The sequence below is a fragment of the Netta rufina genome, assembly GCF_964035555.1.
Source record: "Netta rufina genome assembly, chromosome: 8".
NCBI classification, from domain to species: domain Eukaryota; kingdom Metazoa; phylum Chordata; class Aves; order Anseriformes; family Anatidae; genus Netta; species Netta rufina.
Window position 1 is genome coordinate 26,868,080 of NC_140131.1, and position 20,470 is coordinate 26,888,549.

General features: G+C 38.4%; 1 protein-coding gene across 2 annotated transcripts in view; it reads right to left on the reverse strand.

The window, feature by feature from the left end:
* NTNG1 (netrin G1) overlaps nucleotides 1-20,470 on the reverse strand; it is a gene marked incomplete at both ends in the record, with an annotated part of 148,995 nt that overhangs the window by 49,076 nt on the left and 79,449 nt on the right. For both annotated transcript variants that reach the window (XM_084290749.1, XM_084290748.1), the window contains 2 exons: nucleotides 1,436-1,462; nucleotides 10,656-10,828. In XM_084290749.1, coding sequence (XP_084146875.1) covers nucleotides 1,436-1,462; nucleotides 10,656-10,828 — 200 coding nt within the window. The remainder of the gene's footprint in view (nucleotides 1-1,435; nucleotides 1,463-10,655; nucleotides 10,829-20,470) is intronic.

Here is a 20,470-nt window from a genome sequence, read left to right on the forward strand (position 1 = left end):
TGAAAACAACCATATAGTCCATGCAACAAGATACTGAGAAACTATAGCACAACCATACTTCAAAGACCTATTTTCCCATTCATCCCATTTCTGTTATTCGTAGCAGGATATTCCTGATAACACTGACATAAGCTTTTCTCTAATTTAGTTCATTGTTTTTAGTTGTAAAATATGTACATAAACTCAAGGTTTTGCAAATAGCCTATCTTTATGCATTTGCATTCATGCTAATGGCAAAGGAGATACTGAAGCAGGAAGATTATTAAAATTGAAGGCTTTCATTTGCAGGTTCTTGTCATTGATACTGTTTTGCTATTTAAAGCTACAAAACATATGTCATGGCATTCAGCTGTTAGCACTGTTCTTATTTATAAGCAGGATAGTTTTGACGACCTTTAACTTGCTGTCTAGAGTTTAACAAATCAGTGCTGTTCATGAGCTTCAGTAAACTGAGTTGATTTACAAATTGACAGACCTGACCGTGCATCATAAGAAGCAAGGCACTTTTACCCAAATTAGTGGAAGCTTTTCAGCTGGATATCAGGTATGGCAAATTGTATTTTACTATTGTGGTATTTTATCATTGGGATAGTCCTGCGTCACACACAAGTTCTGTCTAAAGTCTCTGCAAAGCTGAGGGGAATATTTTGTCAGCCTCATCAGGATACCATTTTTACCTCCGTGCTTTATTTGTAAGCAGCTAACGTGCTATGTGCACTTCTCTGCTATGGAACTCAGCTGAGTTACCATGCTCTTCCTTTGTGTTCTTGCATAATGAATAACCTATTTCATTGATATACCAGTTCTTTACAGCATTATGGTTTTGTCATAGTTGAAGTGCAAATTTTGTTGCTTTAAAAGCATACAGAAAAGCAGTGTTATTGCAAGTGTTTTTCCTGCACTTCTATTTGCTCTGTGCAGGAAAGCTCAGTTCAAAGGGCACTGGAGGTAATGCAAAGATTCCAACAGGTACACTACAATTGCTAAGCTACTGCATAAAAATTAGAAGTGTTTTTATAAATTCTTCTATTTGCTCTTTGAATTTAAGCATACATATACACATGACAATTAATGATCCTATACTTCTCTGTTATTAGCAAGCACTTTTTTTTTTTTTAATGCAAAATGTATTCAGCAAATGTTTTCTGTAGAATAGAGTCTTAATTCTCTGTATAGCACTCAGCTTTATAGCACTCAACTTTCATCTGCTGATCAGAACAGATCAGAAAATCTGTGCCTGAAAGCATATGTGCTGTCAGGAGTGACATTCTCTCTGACCACATAATATGGTTATGTGTTAATGTAAACCAATACATAGCCCCTTCACCGTGGAGCATGTTTCAGAGAAACATTATCTACAACAGAAATGGATGTTGGGAAATAAGATCCAAGAAGCTGAATGACAATGCAAAACAATACTGTTTTTATTACTTACTACCAATACTGGAAATACTGGGTATACCTGTAAAGAAAAAAAAATAATGAAAAGGTGTTGTTAGCTGCTTGCTGTAGTCAGCAATACTATTGCACCTAAAATTCTGAAAGCAATTTTCTCCTAATTTTCAGAATATTGTATCAATGGATAGTTAAAACCAAGCATACCAATATGCATCCAGCCCTTTCAAAATGCAGAGTCTTTAGATTTTTCAGTATGAGAGTGCAGGGACCACTAAAATGTCTTGACAGATGGGTATTTCTGGGACCCATACCAGCTCTCTGAACTTCATGAATTTGTTCAGAACAGTTTTGTATTTGAACTAACCAGCCATTAGGTTTAATGCTTTAGATAAAAATATCAGTCATGCATGTATTATGCAGATCTAGGAAAATAATTTAACCAAGGGATAAATGCATTGCTAACTGCTTTGGCCAGCTGCTTAAATCAGTTGATACCTTCTGTTGCATTAACTGTATATAGCTATTTTTTTCATCTTTTACCTGATGGTTACTTAAATTAAGTTATGGAAAAGAAATGTAATCGAGCAAAACAATCTAATGCATTAAGTTGGTCCTATTGACTAAGCCTATCATTGATTTTCTTCCCCCTGCTTTCATTTCAATTCCTAAGCTGAATTAATGCAAGGAAACCATTCCACAGGCAGGGTGAGATTTACCAGAAGAGGTGGGACTGCTGAGGAGTAAACTCCTCTGCTAAATTAGCAATATGGGATCTCATGTTGCTTGATGTAGTCCAGACGTGTAGCTTGAGGTCATATCTGCCCTGAAAGGTGTCTAGCTTCATGTCCAAAAATGTGGACATGGAATATTTTCTGAAATGCTATTTTCTTTAGATTAAATGATATTGCTACTGGTGTTATTCCTAGTTTCCAGGGTTAAATTGCAGATCAGTATTTAAGCCCTGGATGTTTACATCCTCTCAGTTAAATACAGTTTTCCTTTGGTAAGTTTCACTGACTTTAATGATATGCATTTTACTGCAGAAATCTGTGTGTTTCTCCATTAAACATCTGCTATACTTCTTTCAAAATCTATCCTGAAGTTCTGTCTCAGAGATGGTATGGACCTTGTTCTGCAGTTAGGCATGCTGGAGCAAAGCCATGTCTTACGGATAAATGATACTCAGTGTAAGCAAGGAGCTGGAGTCAAGCTGGGATCATTTTGAAACTGTGGCATGGCAAGGACAATGCTTGAGCAATTGCATATGCAGAATGGTGGACATAAATAGATCTCTGGTGTTTCACCACATCGGTCCCAGGGCATGCGTTGGATTGGCAGCGCCTTGGTTTTACACCCAGGCGCTGCACTGAGGGTAGCACCTAGTGCTGGCTGACTGAGCCCCACATTCAGAGGCTGTTTCTAAACTTTGTCTATTTCTGCTGAGATTAACTTGTATTTTGCAGAATATTAAAATCATGCAGTAAGTATTAGAAGCTAAATAAGGATGCCATCATAATAGAACAACATGGGTTTTGTTCTAAATGCAACAAAAAGTGCTTATTTCATTATTGTCATTTTCAGTTAGATTAATGTAAGAGAACTTCTGTCCCTTTGCCCTAATTGTCAGAAAGACAATCAATTTTCAAACATTTTTCTCCAAAGTTTCAACAGCAACTTGTTTCATTTTTTTTTACAAGTCATTATAGCTGTTTTAAATTAGCAGGATTCGTTTTCCTTTATACACTGATGGAAACTGCAAAAATATTAGATGAAGTACAGATCCTGTGTTCTCACACTTCCACTTCCACTGTGAATTTGTATTTGTATTTCCTTCGGGTATACTCCCCCGCCTCAAACCTCTTTTTCTCCTACACACATTCACAAATACCCTTTCCTTTCTGTCCTGAACAGACTGTAGCAAAAGGAGAGGTTTTCCTGCAAGTCTGCTCTCCTCCTTTTACTCTATTTGAAAATTTTCAATGAATTCATAGTGGTAAATGCTTCCTGGGCAGAGAAAAATGAGAATAAGAAGCCTGCTTGCCTGAAGGGCGCTGTATTAACCTTGCTAAGTTGTCTTCAGGTTCTTTTTGAAAAGCTCTTTTGCTATTTCTGTACAGAGTTTCCATGTTTGTGTGATCTGCTGTAACCTGCTTGATTTTTGTTAACACCAGTTACCCCTCCCTGCGGAGACTAACCTTGAAGAGCATGCTGCTTTGTGGTGGGAGCACATTACAGAGAGCTGAACCGGGCACACACTGCTAAATAAATAAAACTGAGTGACTGCATTTACATATCTTGAGTATACCCAAACCAAAGCAACGTTCAATCTAAATTTTCTTCCACGTGGAATCACCAGGATGGTTATTAATTGTAATGGAGTCCTATACTGCGGAAAGAGTGAGTAAAGCACGCTAAGTTCAAGGGTAGCTCCTGCCCCTGAAATGGCAAACATTTCAGGGTGAACATGTCTTCAGTACTATTTATTATTTTTAACTTGACTTGGGGGTGGTAGTTCGGTATATTACATGTTCACTGTAAGTGCATCTAAATATGTACGCTTTACTTGAGAGAAAAAAAATGGTGTTTTCCTTGCATATGGTCTTCTGCATCTGCCTTGTAATTTTCTTGTTTCCCCTTTTTCAAGAGAGGGGTTGTTTTAGCTATTAGTCATCCTGTAGATGACTCTATTGAGAAAGGAGGAAAAAACCCCCACCACAAATTGGATGCTTGCAAAGAAAGCAGGTTTTTGATTTCTTGTGCAGATCACATCAGTATGAAATGCATAACACAAAGGAGTGGTGTCAGTGAGAAGGGCCACACTGCTTTCTGTCTGATGGCATGTCATGTGCTGCAGCTCCTCTTACTGCCTCGGTCTTCAACGTGTGTGCATGCTTCCTGCCAGTGGAGCAGTTAATGCAGCCAGGCTGCATGCCTTCCTGGGCACAGAGAGTGTTTGGGATGGAATTATTCTGGTAACTTGATCTTGGCTACTGTCTTTCCCATGGGCTCCTCTGCCTCTTCTCCATCACAAGCTGTATGTGCACCTGCCATACGACAGGGAGCCAGGGACAGGCTCTTGCTGCTATCAAAGCACTACACCTGGCTTGCAGCTCATGTTTGCAGGGAATGAGTGTCACCAAGAGCTCAGTGAATTACCCAGGCGAGGTGAACGCAGCCTGGAGACTGAGAATTAAGGCTGCCTGTTATGGAGGCATGGCAGGATACAATGGTAGGTAATGCAGTGCAAGCTTAGACTCATTAACTGGACTCACAGCTGATCAAAGCTGTGTAAGAGCTTTTCTGACAAAAGAGATGTTCTTGTAAATGCATTCTGCAATCACACATTTTGACTCTTAAACAGGAGCAAAATCCAGAGTTGGAATCCATAGGAAATAGAGCAGGGCTGTTAATGCCATCTCTGATTCTTTTTGCTGGAGTATCTGTCTGTGCTGCAGCATGACAGCACTCCCTGCAGTGAGTCTTCCTTCCCTTTGCAAATCTTCCGCTGAGGCATGATTGCAATATTAGATCGTCAGCATCAATTTTAGAAGTTCTGAATTCTGTAGCAATTTAAAGCCCTGAGCAGCTGGAGGAACCTAGCATCTTGTAATCCCTCAAAGGGAGTGATTATGATCAACTTCTTGTGTGCAGTCAAACTTGTCTTCAGGCAAAGGGCCGTATGCAGCTATAGACACAATTCTTACGAAATTTTGCATGAATTTTGTTGTGCATTGTGTTTTAGGTATATACCTGCAATGTTCTGCTGACTGTTGCAGTGGATGCATAGCAGGAGGCAAGTCATTTTATCAGTTGCAGGTTTTCTTGACACTTCTGTCTTCCTCAGTTTTTCTACCCAAACATACTACAGTTTTGCCCCCACTGGCAAATTTCCCAGCCTCATGCAGCTTGTGTGTGACATCTTCCTGTGGCTGTACACCTTCTATAAGCTTCATGAGCCAAAATTAATAAGCAATATGAGAATAGCAAGAGGCTTTGCGGTTTTGAAACTTATTACATTCCTGACTTCCATCTTCTGTCTGAAAGATGCTTTCAAAATTGTCAAGGAGCAACATTTTACCTCTTAAGTATGTCCCATTCCTCTAAATTGGGATCTCGTGGGACCACCTCCTCTCCCTCTTTCATGAAAGTGGGCACTGAAAAGGTGCTGCCAATTGCTTGAGAGAATGGGATGCTTAGAAAATGGGACTGAACTACATTGTGAGTCTGCTTTCAAAAGACAGCTGGATGCATGAACCTTTCAGTTATAGGGATACATGTTGTGGAGACTTCTGATTAGCAAGCCTGCCATCACGCAATCTCCTCGCCAACTTCATTTACGCTCGTCCTTCAAGATGGCTTTGTGTCATCGAATATTCATGGAGAAAACTACAAACACAGATGAGGGTAATCAGTGCAATAATTCAAGTGGCTTTTTTTTTGGCCAGAAACTGTTTCTGTGGCAGCTGTGCTGCAGTGGTGCCTCGTAAGTCTTTTTCCATTCAGGGAGGATTAAGGCCATGCTGCTGAGACAGCGGCTGTGCTATCAGAGGGGGGGACCTGCTGCAGGAGAAATTCAGTTATCTGATTGAGACTATCTGCCTAACTGTTGACTGAAAAAAAACCACACCAATGTTCCTTATGTCCTGGTCAATCCTTTGTTTCGTGTTGAACTACGTGTTAGGAAAGTCATGTAGCAGCTGGGAGGCATTTTTTAGCTCCGTGTCAGGCACTTCTGGTACAGGTTATTGGTTGTGGAGGGACTGACAAAAAGCGAGCAGGCATTGATGGATGGGAGCCCAGCACGGTCTTGGACAGCTCTGTCTGATGGAGCAAAGAACATAAGTGCCAGAGATGATCTAAACAACAGGAGGAAGAAAAGGGCTAGTGCTGTCAGACACATATGACTGCTGAGGAGAAAAGCTATCCTGTAATACCAAGCACAGAGAAATTCAATAAGTTCACTTTGAGTGTCAAAACATATTGCCGAACAAACTATCCGTAGAATGTGGCAGCACAAGGGAATAAATGTAATCACAAAATAGTCAATAAGATAGAGTGAAAAATATAAAATAAATGCTATGCAGTAGACAAATGTGGAAATATTGTTAGTACCAGTAAACAACAAAGTATTTGATGTCTTCCACAAGCAAAGCAGAGAAAGAGTGTTTTGCATTCTTCTGTATAACTTGTGTTGACTGAAAATGAGAAGGATATAGATAACAGCTTTATATCAAGGTTTAGACTATGACTAGAATATAATCTAGAATGATCTTATATTTCATGAGCTGTAGCTTGAAGAGGTATGATGAACTCTTATTGGCAGAAGCAGAACAGTGGAAAAAAGATCCAATTTGGAAAGATTTTGCAACTGTCATTAGGCTCCCTGTTGAATGTGAGCAAATTCCTCCAAATCAGCAAACCTCCAGAGAAATGATCTTTTTATCTTGTGAAAACAGAGTTTTCTGACTGTTTCATTTATATACCTACATTTTAACTATATCTTATTTAATTGCTCATACAGAAAACAAACCAAAACAAACAGAAACAACAACCCACCTTTAAATCCATTCAAAATTAAAATATTTTGGTCTTAGAAGAAGAAGGGTGACTCTGAAATTTGCAGGAAGGAAAAGAATCAAAGGGACACTGTAGCACTGGAGCACCAATTATACGGAGTATCCCCAGGGAATTGAAGTACAACATCAAGGGAACTTTAGAGTCAAGACAGATAAGGCAGTTAATTCTACCGATATGTTTCCAAAAATGTTTCCAGAGGTTGTGGCTAACTAGGGAGAGTGTAGTGCTAGGGCTACATCACTGATTACATGATGGGGGTGGTGACATAAACCCAGCAGCATAAATGAAATTACATTGCCTATGCAGAGAGATTACAGAATAATGCAAACATTCATGTACTGCAACTCATGCTGGATTAAGTCAGAAAGTGACAAAAGAAATGCAGCTTTTGCATATCAGGAATGATTGCTGCTTGCAGCGAGTAATCAGAAAACCCACGAGAGAAGCTTATTTAGATCTTAGTAGTGCATGGGACCTGATTCAAGGAGCAGTTATCAGAGAACCACTTCTGGAGTGAGCCAACACAGTTGTTGAGAAGGAAGAAGAACAATAAATAAATAAATAAATCCACTGCAGTAATATTTCACTTTCAGAGAGAGAGCAGATAAAAATGAGGAAGTGAGGTAAAATGAAATTGAAATGAACAGATTAAAAAATGTAATGCAGATAGCATAGATACAAGTAAAAATGTATGAAAGACTCAGAATAATTATGTATAAGCAATTAAAAAAAAAGAATTTATAAAAATGAACTATGCTAAAATCAAAACAAACCCAACCTAACAGGCAGAATAAAGAAGACTTCAGAAAGACACACCTCAAAAGTGTAAGTTAGGTCAATTGAGAAAGATAGGGAAAAATGCATAAACTTATATCAAGTTAAATATAAACCACAGTGTTTTAAGAATAAACTTGCTGCAGACATAAAAGTTATTATTTTTTTTTTTGTGTGTTAAAATAAACACACCAGAAGCAGAAGGCTTCACAAAGAGATGATTGGGTAGATAGGCAATCAAGGTATAAAAATCCTGAATGCAAAATTAATTGTGTGCACTGATGTTTGCAACAAAGGAGGTTAGAGAGATCCTCACAAACTGAGGAAGATTCCAAATGTCTCCCATCACCTGAAGGTGTTTTAGAAGACAAAAGTAATATTGAACAATAGGAATTGGTAGGTGGTAGTGTTCACCCAAACAGTGTTTTGAAGGAACTCAAATATGACATTTCTGAATGAACAACTGTAACACAACCTGTCACTTATGTCAGCCTTGATGCCAGAAGAAATGTTGTCGCCATGACACCAGTTCTTAAAAAGGACTCAAGGGCTGAGCCGTGTCATAACAAAATACAAAGCACACGCATTTTTATGCCACTGTAAAAGATCCATGTTGTGCTCGTGTCTAGAACATGCTGTGCAGTTTTAGCCCCGCCAATTCCAAAAATGACCTCGTAGAATCAGAAGAGAGCAGGAACAGCACAGGTAACCAGGGATGTGGTGTGGCTTTTATATTTGACAAGATCAGACTTTGCCAAGTCTATATAGCTGTAAATGGTATAATGGATGTAAAAATGGTTGTATGATTCCCTGTTTCTTCCTAGGGAGGTACACGTTTAACCAAATAAAAACAATGAAAGCAAACAAAAGGAAATGCACCTCACTCGTGTCTTTAAAAAGTGAAGTGTGTTGCCATAAGATGTCACTGAGATCAAACTTATGACGGCTGTGTCTCTCTTCAGCACCACAGGAGGCTCCAGCTCAGAAAGCCATGTTACAGCTCGGAACTGGGATGGCAAACAGGAAATCCTTCTATCTTCACCTGCTTCTTCCCGTTTTCCATAAATTGCTACTTGTGAGCACTGCTGAAGTCAGTATTTGAGGCATGAGGAGCACTTTGGTCAGCCCAAATAAGGTTACACGTTCATGATGCTATAGTAACAATAACATTCAACAGGAAAAAAACTTCTTTTTATTTGCAACAGGTTTGGATTTTGATGGAACTCAATAGACTTGAAAGTTTTTTTTAAAAAAGCGCCAGGCAGCCTTTCAACGTGCTCTAATCCTACTCTTTCTTTTGGTATAATCTCAGCCGATTTAAAATGATGTAACTGACATAACAAGCTGCATTTAGAAAAATTGTCATTTTCATGTTCAGATGTATTTTGTGCCACGTTTGGATGATTTCTGGGTAGCAACTGCATGATATATACATGTATGTACATGTATGTTTATATATGGTATGTATATGTACATAAACATGTGTATGTATAGAAATACATATAAAAATAAATTCAAGCTAGTAGATCTCCCCATTTTTTCCAAACATAACTTTAAAGGATTAATTCTGTGGGAAATGTTCACTTTTTATAACACGGGGAAAAGTAAATTCTCTTACAAAATGTTTTTCCTCTGCTTTTGAAATTTCATTTTTTTCTACTCAGTAGGAATTTTATCGTAATTTCATACCCCCACACTTCATGGTTTGTTACTTGGTTTATTACTCTCACATTTAACTTGATAAGGTCCTGCTTCCTGTGATACTCATTTTTGAGTCTTGATTCCTCACAGCTGCTGCTTTGAAGTCTTAGATAACATTCTGAGCACTGCCCATTGCTCCTGGTTTTAAAGTTTTCATTCAGGGCAGTACATATCTCTTTCTCCCACATAACTTTTCTGTAAATTTTTATATTCTAATATTCTAGAAATGAATGTTTTGCTTTTAATCAGAGCAAAAATCTGGACTTTTTTCTTAAAAGAAGCTAGTAAGTTCTGTCAAAAGAACTGTTATCTTCTTCAATGCTTTCTTCAAAGGAATTTGAAGAAATCTTACTCAGGCTAGGAGGATCTGAATCACTGTGTATATCATACATGCATGAAGGGAAGAACTGATGCTGATATTTGTCTTCACAACCTCTCTTTCAGCATGGTGTTCTGTTTGACTTAATCTTGTCCAAGATGAGGAAATGCAGCTGCCAATAACTTCCTTTGGATGATATAAAAGAGTTCTGGAATAGTATGTGTGGAATGGTGAGTATGGACATTGTTTAATGGGTATTAGTTGGAAACAGGCAGATATAAAAATCCAGTTTTTGTCCTCGCTTTCCCCCTTAAACACAGAGATTAATAAGATTGCATGTGAATCTGGACTGCAGGTCAACATCAGGGACAAACTTCCTTATCAACCTTTAGATCTAGTTATTAATAGCAAGGATTTAGTCTTTTTTTTTTTTTTTTTTTTTTTTTTTAATTTTCTTCAATGGACAAAATTTCAGTAATGACCTCATCTGATGCTGAGGTTGTTTCGAATCCAGAAGCAATAAGGATGTATGGGTGGAGAGCTGAGTGAGCTCTCAGCTGGAGCAGTACGGCAGATATTCCCACTGTTTTCCCTCCCGTGTGTGCTCTTTATGTGAAAGGTACCCTTTTTCATTCCTTAGCCCTTTCTATGCAGTGCCCAGGGATTTGTCCATGGATGCAAGCAAGCAGTTCTCATGCAAAATATTTACAAGCAGGTAATAGCACAGGTATGCGTGCTTACAATTAATGTGCTCTTAACCTTGTCAAATTATACATATTGTGTCATAAAAGAAGGAAAAACTTTTCCTAAAATTAATCTTCCTTCAGAGTCATGATACGGGCAGAACTTTAATAATGAAATATTCTTATTATACAGAGCTACTTACAGATATTAGCAGTGCCCTTAGGTATAGGCAGATAAGAGCCAGGGCTCCACGGACGGCCCTGGTAATTCTTCTTGCATTTTCCACAGTCTGGGCCAGTTGTGTTATGCTCACATTCACAAAGTAGTCTTTTGTTTTCTTCTTTACAGCCAGTAGCGTGAAGGTTGCACTTACACCTATTTTTAAAAGGCAAAAATAAAAGAAGTAGGATATTATTTAGAGCTGTGTTTAAATTGAGATTAATTTTTACTAAAGCACATTCTATGGCAACCACTCTGCTTCTCGGCATAGGGACTTGTGATTGTTTTAACTTGTTTCACAAGACATTGCTCAAACAGCATGTTATATTATCTTCAACTCACACAGGTCTAACAGCACTAATTTCACCAAGACTCCAAGATGCTGAATCTTTTCTTGTTTTCACTAACGCAGCTCCACTGAGATCAACTAAATTATTCATAATTTTCACTACAGACAGGTCTACAATCTTGCAAAAATTCAGGCGTTACTTGCTACTCATGGATAAAAACAAGTTCTCTGTTTGTGTCCTTAGAGACTCTGGCCCAAATTAAGATCTGAATTAGGCCCTGGGAGTCTGAGAAAACAGGCTTGAATTAAATATCCTCTACAATGGCACACTTCAGTAGAAGGGAACCTTGAGAAATCTAAGCTCAGTGTAATGGTGTTTTGCCAGCACTTGCTGGACAAGAATGTCTTGCTCAGAAAGCAATTTTTTTCCCTGTTCTAATTTGATATAATTGTAGTATCTGAAGGTCGGAGGAAATATTTTAGTAGGTGTATTGTTTTAGTTTAACTCAGGAAATAACAGCTAATCAAACCTTGTGCAAAATCATTAGATAAATGAGATTCTGCATCTGTTCCTTGAACAATTGTATTTCCTTACACTCCTCTCTTTGCCTGAAACTAGGACATGTACAGAATGGGAAAACTAGCTTCATAAACAGCATTTTGTTACTTTTTTTTTTTCCCCCATACCTTTCCAATAAGTGTCAGCTATGGCTAAAATCTGTTTCTGTTTGGGGCTGGAGAGAAAACTGGTATTTAATGACTCCGGCTGTTTGTTTTCCTAATGACTGTACATGTAGTGATTTAAAGGGTTCTCGTGTGGGCATTTGTCACCTGTTCCATACACTGACCAATAATTAGAGCAAAACAACACACGGAATGGCCAAGTGCAAATTAACAGCTGTCAAGCTGACTTTCATTTGCAAGGAATATGACCTGAAGCAACTGGTCACATACATATATATCCCCAGGGTAAAACAAACTTGCAGTTGTCATAAGTGGCTGCTGAAGAAAATCTACAAGAATCTGTAATACAGTAGATGGTGTAATATTCTCTTCGGTGCTAGGAATGAGGCACATGAAACTGCTCCTATTTGAGCAACACTCATTCTAAAGAAAAACAGGATTGGCACTGTTCAAATGGAAATTACCAAAACATATTAGACATGCCAGACATAAGAAAATGTGCTTCATTTTTATATTGTTTCCAAAATGCTGTTGTTTAAAGACTTGCATCAATTGTGAAGTAAATTTTCCATGATTAACCACTGGAGAATGAAAGATACCTGTCTGGAAATCAGTGTATGAGATATGCCCTGCTATACAGAGATCTAAGTTTTTGTTAAATGGCACTGCTATTAAGAAAAGTGATGGGTTGTTTTTCTGTGCATAGGAAGATGAAAATAGAAGACTCCTGAACCGAAGATACACACAATCATGATAACACAAAATAACCTAAGGGCTCAGAGGAGAAGGAAGCAGTGAGTGTGTAACCACTGAAATAAGTGAGAGACGGGAACCAATTTGCTTTCTTGCAGGGGAAGATTTCTGGTTTGTTGGAGGGACATCGCTCTGAGAAAGCAAACTGATCTAGGCAGAAAGAAATGCTGAGGAAAGCTGAAGGAAAGCTGAAGTTGCTAGGGCTCTGGAAGACTGCTGCATACTGGTAAGGAAACAGGTGGAGGAAATAAGTGTAGGTACATCTGCTAATTGGTGTCAATGTACATGGCTCTTTTAACAAGCATGTGAAAGTAAATTGGTTGTATCAGAAAATCCTGTACAGAGTCTGCTTGTTCTGCTTCTACTTTGTTCCTGAGCAGCTGACCCTACTACCCTTGAACAGCTAGGTTACCTACGGGGGGATACAGGCCTTGAGACAGGTGTCTGCCTGAAGGGAATAGTGGCTGCTTGTTAAGGCTGGTGAGTTTTTTCTAGACTTCTTTTTTTTTTATTTATTTATTATTATTTTTTTATTATTTGTGGGAGCTGCTTTGTGCTGAGCTTGTGAAAGTCAACACCAAGTCCCCACAACAGTTCTCTGTTTGGAAACTTTCATCCTGATGTTTCTACAGCTCATCTGATTTCCATCTTTCCAGTTCAACCTGTGAGAATGTTTCCTGCCTAGGCAGCCTGGTTACAGCACACACGAGAACACATTTCCCTCCAACGTGCAAATCCAATTTTGATTCACTGGAGATTGATATTGCTGTCCAACACTATAAACTCTAATTGTGTAGGAGAACAAATTTGTTTTTCTGACCACTCATCTTTGACAGACTCATTATTTTGTCATAAAGCAATTTAAATGATATTTTTGGCAGTTATATAAGGTGTAGGAAGCATTCTGGCGTGTTCAAGGAACAGCTCTGTTTTAGTGGGAGCAGAAGCCCTGGGCGCGCTGCGTTCCTCACAGATTCTATTTACATATAGACAACTGACATTAAAATGCTGTAAATATCGCCAAGGTAATTGCTAATAGCGTGCTGATTCACTTGCATGTGAGTGCCAACCAACAGACTGGGGGGCACATGAGGGGATCGTTTATGTTGAAGGGATCATTCATGAGAAAGAAAGACAAGAGAAGCTCTGATACATTTTTATTTTTTTTTTACAGCTAGCCATATGTTCCTCACTTAGATACATTTTTGGATCATTCTAGGTCATAGCTAAAGTTTAAAAAATAGTCTTAAAACACACTTGCAAGCCCTCTGTATGGATTCTTAATTGTTACATGCCATGGGTCAGCTCTCTGCACCAATTTAAGAACTTGCACAAGGTTTGGCGTGTTTGTTCTTGACTGCCCACACAGGGTGGTATGCACATGACATAAAATACCATCCCCACAGGTTTAATGCTGGGAAGCACTGCCTACAAGAGGCATTTGAAAACAGACTTAGCAATAAAGTCACCTTAGTGAGCTCCTCAGTGCTAGCAGCTACTTCCAGCACCTCGTTGATTGTCCTAAAGGACCCGGCTGTTTTGAGCATGACATCGAAGGTGTTAATGCTGTCACCTACATTATCCCTCTCAAGGTTACTAATGACCTTGAAGCAGCTTCACCAGTGGGATCCAGCTTTCTAATATGATTTAGCCAAAGACAGAAATTCTATGTTGTAAATACATTTTAAGTGATGCCTCAGCAATGAAAGAGGAAGAGATATTGTCCTCTTGATAGGTTAAGAAAGCAGAAGTTAAAATATATGCACCTTTAAAACATCATGAAATAGTTGGGATAAAGACAGCTTTGTATCTGAATTATTTTTCTTCTGAGATTTACATCTAGGGTGTTTTTTATTTAAATATTTTCTTTGTCACTTTATGAGACAAACTTGTCATAACTTGAGAAACTGTCTGTACAGGTAAGTGCCAAAATTCTTGTACTGCTGAATGTAGAAGGAAAACAACATGAAAATACATACATAAAACTGTTTTCCCTTTAAATCTCTCATAACAAGTGGAACATCTTTTTATAGAGGGCTTATTTAGTCTCGACACCTCACATCTATTGAATACTGTTACTCATTATCACCCATTACATCATAGGATTTTTCCATGTCATATCAAAAAAAAACACACAACCCAAAGCATACAAGTCCTTATCCTGATTTCCAAAGCTTAATAAAAGTCTACACGGCTTTACTATTGAAGCAGATTTTGTGGGGATGAAAACAGGTATAAAGGGTGCTATTGTGAAGAAATACAATGATTGCTGGCCAATTTATTTCTGCGAGGATGGAGGAATAGACAGTGAGAACACACACATAAAAGAGGTAACAGATAATTACTGCAATCTAGGCTACCAGTGCTCTCTGCGGGGACTAGCCATCTGAGGGAGTTCTGAGCTAAAAGGGTCAAAACAAGTAAGGCCAGGTGGCAATCAGAAAATGGCCTGGGTTGCCGGCTTTAAGTAGGTCTGCTGAACAAATGTTCCGACTCGTGTGAAGCAGAAAAGTCAATTCTGGTTTTTATTCAGTGTTTTTGAGCCATATGAATATGTCAGGTCCATGATGCTCTGCAGAAAAAAAGACCAAAAAAAGAACTACATCTTTTTTTCTGGAAGTTATGGATAAGGCCTCTGTAGTCTGCTGTTATACTGTAGATGCTTAATGAGAGTAATGAAATGTGTGTCCTTTGTTTCACTTGTTTATTTTTGGAAAGGCATTTGGTTGCCAGTCTTTTTCCATGAATTTATCTACTACGTCATAATCTCCCACTGAAAGTAAGATTCCTTTGTGGAATGGGGCTACATCAATAATAAGGGATAAAAAAATTCAATAATAACAAATATAACTTTGTATAGGTAGATATACTACTTTTTCATTTGCAAATCAAGGACTAATGTTGGATCAGGTTTTTAAGCTTCTTAAATCTGTAAGTAGCTTTGTGGCTGGAAAAGAAGTTTAACCTGTGCTCAGTAATCCTACAGCACCTCGGTACCTAGAATCCAGAGATTTACAGAAGCCTCTTCAACTTTGTTCTTTACTGTTTTCTTTGCTAAATTTGGGAGGAAATTGAATTAGATTCCCACAGGCAGTATGGAAAATTGGGGAAAATAGCTTCTTATTCTCCCTCAGATGAGTTTAATGTATCTAGTGGGGAGCAGCAAAACCCAGACTCAGAGAGCATGTTTGCTTTGCTTTGCTTTCTCAGTGGCCTACTTGCAAGCAGTTTAGAGAGCCTGAAATTAAAAAAGAAACCAAAGTCCAAAAGAGCAGCATAATTCCCTTTCCCATAGGAGTGAGAACTTCCTAAGACACATACAGAAAATATAACGTGCAGGGCATGGAATTGCCCACTGTTTGCGCTGAGCCAGCCCAACAATAAGAGCACGCAAGGGCTGAATTTAAATATTTACGCCTTTATATGATTTATTGTGTTCGCACGCTAGTGACATTTTGGTAAGTTCTGATTATTTAAATAGGAGCTACTGTCAAGTTAAATGCTGGTCAATACGAACACGAACTGCATGATCACTTCTGATCGATCCACGTCTCAGCCTGTAACTGATGAGTTCACGCCTGGTGGATGCTCGCTGCCTTCCTTTTGAAGGCCAGCACTAGTGGGGCCACTGCTTCTGCCCTCGCTGCTCCTTCTCCCAGCCCCTCGTGGACAGATGGCCCCAAGCACTGGAGCCCTGCTCTTCTGAAGAGGCAGAGGCTGCGTCCGGCTCTAATGTCAGCTGAGGGTTCTCCTGCTGTACATTTATTCTCCAGGTGCTTACGATAATCTTAAAATCAAAGATAGCACATTTTCTGCTATTATTGCAACGTATAACTTCATTAACTATAGTAGCTGAGGAACTAATCCCCTAACCTCAGAATCCCAGAATTTTCACTGCTAGAAATACAAAGCCTGCTGCCAAAACTTGAGTCAAATGCCTGGCTTTGGCACAATCTTCCTCCTACCTCAGATAACGTACAATACAGAGACTTTATTTAGGGCAACAGTGAGGGCACAGGATTGAACCTACGGAAGCGTTAGGCGTACTTTTGCCAAGCACTTACTGAAAAAAATCATTTCATTTCTCTCATAGACCATCTAAGCGGTCTGGTAAGTATGGTTAAGGAAATACACTGGCTTTTAGAAAATGTTTAAGATTTATGGCTGACAGAGTCATATAGCTTTACACAGAGCATTCTTTGGTGCTATCATTTTTTGGAGTTTACTGTTACTGTAAATCAAAGTTATCTTGCAGAAAAAAAAAACAAGATTGCAGTAAAACAAAATCAGAATTGGTATTTCTAAAGAACTATGAACAGCAGATAGATCACCAAATGCATTTTTTAACTCATGGGTTTGAAAAGATGTATCTCATTCACAGAACTCAAGTGCATACAGTAAAAGCCCCTGGACATCATGCTAAATAATGTCTTTTAGGTATAAAAAAAGTCGTTTCCTAATGCATTAAAGAGTTCGTGTTATGTTTTAATACACTTGTATGTTGAACAGATTTTATATAGCAGTAAGGATTGCAATGAAATGCTTGCCTTTGTCATTTGCCTTTTCCCCCAGAGTATTTTTACTATATAAATAAAGTAGTTATTTGGCAATATGCTGTCATTTTCTTTTATTTCTCTGCTTTCAGAAGTTTATATCTGGCATTACGTTCAGCATACAAAGTGTTGGCCTGAGAGACAATTTTGCCTCTTTCATCAAACCACAATCCAGTAGATTTTGCTTTATGTAATGTTATCATGTGATAACAGAATTAAATCTGCAGCTTCGGCAGCTGATCAATTCAATTATTAAGCTAAAATAAAAAATAAGAAGCAATTTAGAAAGATCAGAGGCTGGAACATTTAGTTTCTATGAAGGTAAAACATTTATTTAAAAGTTAATTTTTTTTGGGGGGGAATATTTCAGTGTCATCCTCAGAAAACACTTTTACAGAAATTAAAAAAGTGGTCCAAACACTCAAAAATGGTCTCCCTCCTGTTCATCGTTATGTTCTCCTCTGTATCTGCTGTAGAACAGAGAAGTTGTTCTTGTGATATTTAGTCTTGTGCCACAAAATAAACTAAGTGTTCCTGAAATGAGTTAGTTTACTAGATGATGTCCTTCAAAACAGAAAGCAGCAACTGAAAATGTTTACAAGCTAGATTAACTACACTCAGAATGCAAATACAGAAGGGTGGAGGCAGTAATAGTAATCTATTAAATGGCTTAAAAACAACTAAGAACTTAAGCATTTCAAACTTCTGATTCTAGATTAAAAAACAAACGCAAAAACTTAAAGACCAACAGATGTGGAAATGCTCAGTTCCTTCAGTTTCGTAGGTCCACAGTGTAAAAATAATTCAATGATGCTTCTACCCAACAGAACAGACCAATTAATTTAAATTATTTCAGTTTACTGCATTAAAAATACCTATATTTAACATTAGATACATAGATACACCTAGCCTAGTGGAATGGCCAAATGATTTTTCTAATTTTCATTTAAAATTCTCTTGTAAACAGTTGCAAAAAAAAAAAAAAAAAAAAAGATTTTAAGGCATCTGTTGTTTCATAAAGCAATGCAATTTAGGAAAGGGAGTTAGATACTATTTAATTTAGCCCTACCCAAACACCTTAGTAAGGCTGGGAACCCACAAATGTGCTTGAGGACCTTGTTGATCTTAATCTGTAAGAAATTTTTCCAGCAGTAGAACAACAGCAATGCTATTCCTATGTCTCTTTGTGAGTCTGTATGAAAACACTCATTATAGTCTCTAAGTGCTAAAGCTGGAATACATCTGCCTGCAAATGTAGCTGTTGTTAGCTGTTACAGAGACCTAACTTCCATCCCCTTCCCAAATATTCATTTTTTTCTTTTTCTTTGGAGATATTAGTTTTCATGCAAATGTGTCAATAAAGAGAGTGGCTATAAAATCTGCACGAGTTTGCCAGCAGCATGTTCCACAAATAATTTCACCCGTGAACACATTCGTAGCTGATGTAAATCCATCTGGCTGCACTAGAATCAATGAAATTATGTTAGTTCACACTGTCTGAAATGTGCTCTAAATTGTTTCCAGCTTTCATTCATATTATTCTAGGCTCAGTGGCTGTATTTTTAGAGTTGAGTACAAAATAATGGCAGATAATCTTTTTATTTTGAATGGCAGATCTGAGAGCACGGGATGGAAACTGGGGGTGAATGGAAGATAGGAAGCCCAGGTGTGACGTGCTTGTAAGGACGCAGCTGAGGAGAAGGTAGGGTGCTGGTATTTTACACTTTTTCCATGCATCTGTTGTGCTCTAACCTTTAGCCTCAGAAAGGGGAAGTTTTTATTACCTGCTTGGAGGATGCCAAAACTGGGGTGCATTGCAGCCATGCCTCTCCTGGAGAGGAAGCAAAATCTCTCACGAAGATGAAGATGAATAATGACAGTTTCATGCAGTGCTGCCAAGTAAACATTTAATGCTAGTGATTGTTTTGGTAGGTTCCCAGACTACTGCTGAAGAAGGGAGAAAAAACAGCGGATGTAAACTGTTGTTTTCAGTTGTAATCAGTGTTACAATTAGTTCCTCTCTTTCTCTCTCTAGAAATTTTCCTTCTTTCTCAGTGGAATCTCTTTGGTCTCATCTACAAAGTTCCTGTACTTCACACAGCGATCTCTCTCTTGCCTGCGCTGATAGGATGGGACGGGAGCGGGGGAAGCACATCTGTTGCAGAGGTACTACACAGCCTAGATGCTCGGAGTTGTCACGATGTCTCACAAGGGTTTTAATTGGTTTGTTCTAAATATCAAGAACAACTAGGGGAGAGAAAAGACAACAGCTGAAACTTTCCTCAGTAACTGTTAATGTAAAGTAACTTTCCTCAGTACTGTTAAGTAAGCGTTAATGAACCGTGTTAGTGGAAAAGTGCTACTGGGACAAGAAGGCAGCTCTGTCTTCCCCAGCTGGAATAATGTAATCTGCTTGGCAGCACCTTGTCATTGTCTGTCTGATCATGCAAAAATGTTCAGGACTGTGCTGAATGAGATTTGCCTTTTTTTCCCCCCCCCTGCTGTCCAACACTGTGCTTAGCCAGCCTTAGTTTGCCATCCATCCACTGGGCAGAAAGTCATTATCTGCAAGTCAATACAGACGAATAGATATTCTAAACACAGCTTCTCTTTTAATCTCTATAATAAGTGGAACACATCCCACCTATTCCAGGCAGAATTCAAGCACTATGTCATAACAGTTGTTACGTTACCCATAGCAGGTCTGTTCCAGAACCTGCCAAGTTGTTATGAATGCAACACAAAAACCTCAGATGAAAGGTTCAGTAATGTAACACTACAAAGTTTTACAGCTTAACAGACTTAAAAGCGAAAGTTCAGAAGTCTTTAGGAGTCACTGTTTCTCCTCTTTTCCCATTTATCCTGATACAAATCTGAACATTACATTTGAAATTCCTGACATTGCATTAATGTGTATCACCACTTTTAACTTTCTTAAGAAACCACTTTTTTTTTTTTTGTTTGTTTGTTTGTTTTAATTTAATTAATACTGGTCTTACATCTGCTCAGCAGCAATCCCAAGAAAGCTGCTCTAGGATGCTAGTGATTACACCAACCTTCCTCTCTTTATTTGGAAGTAGGATTTCACAGGATCAGCTGCCAGCTGGTACCCTGATTTTTTTTCCCAGCGCACCACTGAAAAGGAACAATTTGTTGTGTAGGAGGTCTAAAATTGTGGACATTAAATTACTGTCCAAGTAGACGTGCTTATGATACCATTCAGAAATGTTACTTAACTCTGCAGTGGGGGGGAAAAAAAACCTTTGTTCTTACAGGCAGAATTATGCAAAGCAAGCTGTTACAAATTTGTGTGACCAATTTATGTTGGACAGACGTCTGAGAAGCAGAAATACCTTTACTTTCTTCAGCATAAGGAAAGACTCATGGTGTAGCACCTATTGTGTCACAGTAGGGAATAAAGTATTTTCATGACCCATTGTCGGGAAGCAGCATTTCTGCTACATGAGAAACAAGCAAGGTTAATTTCATACTGATTGCTGTAACTTTTTGAGGACTATA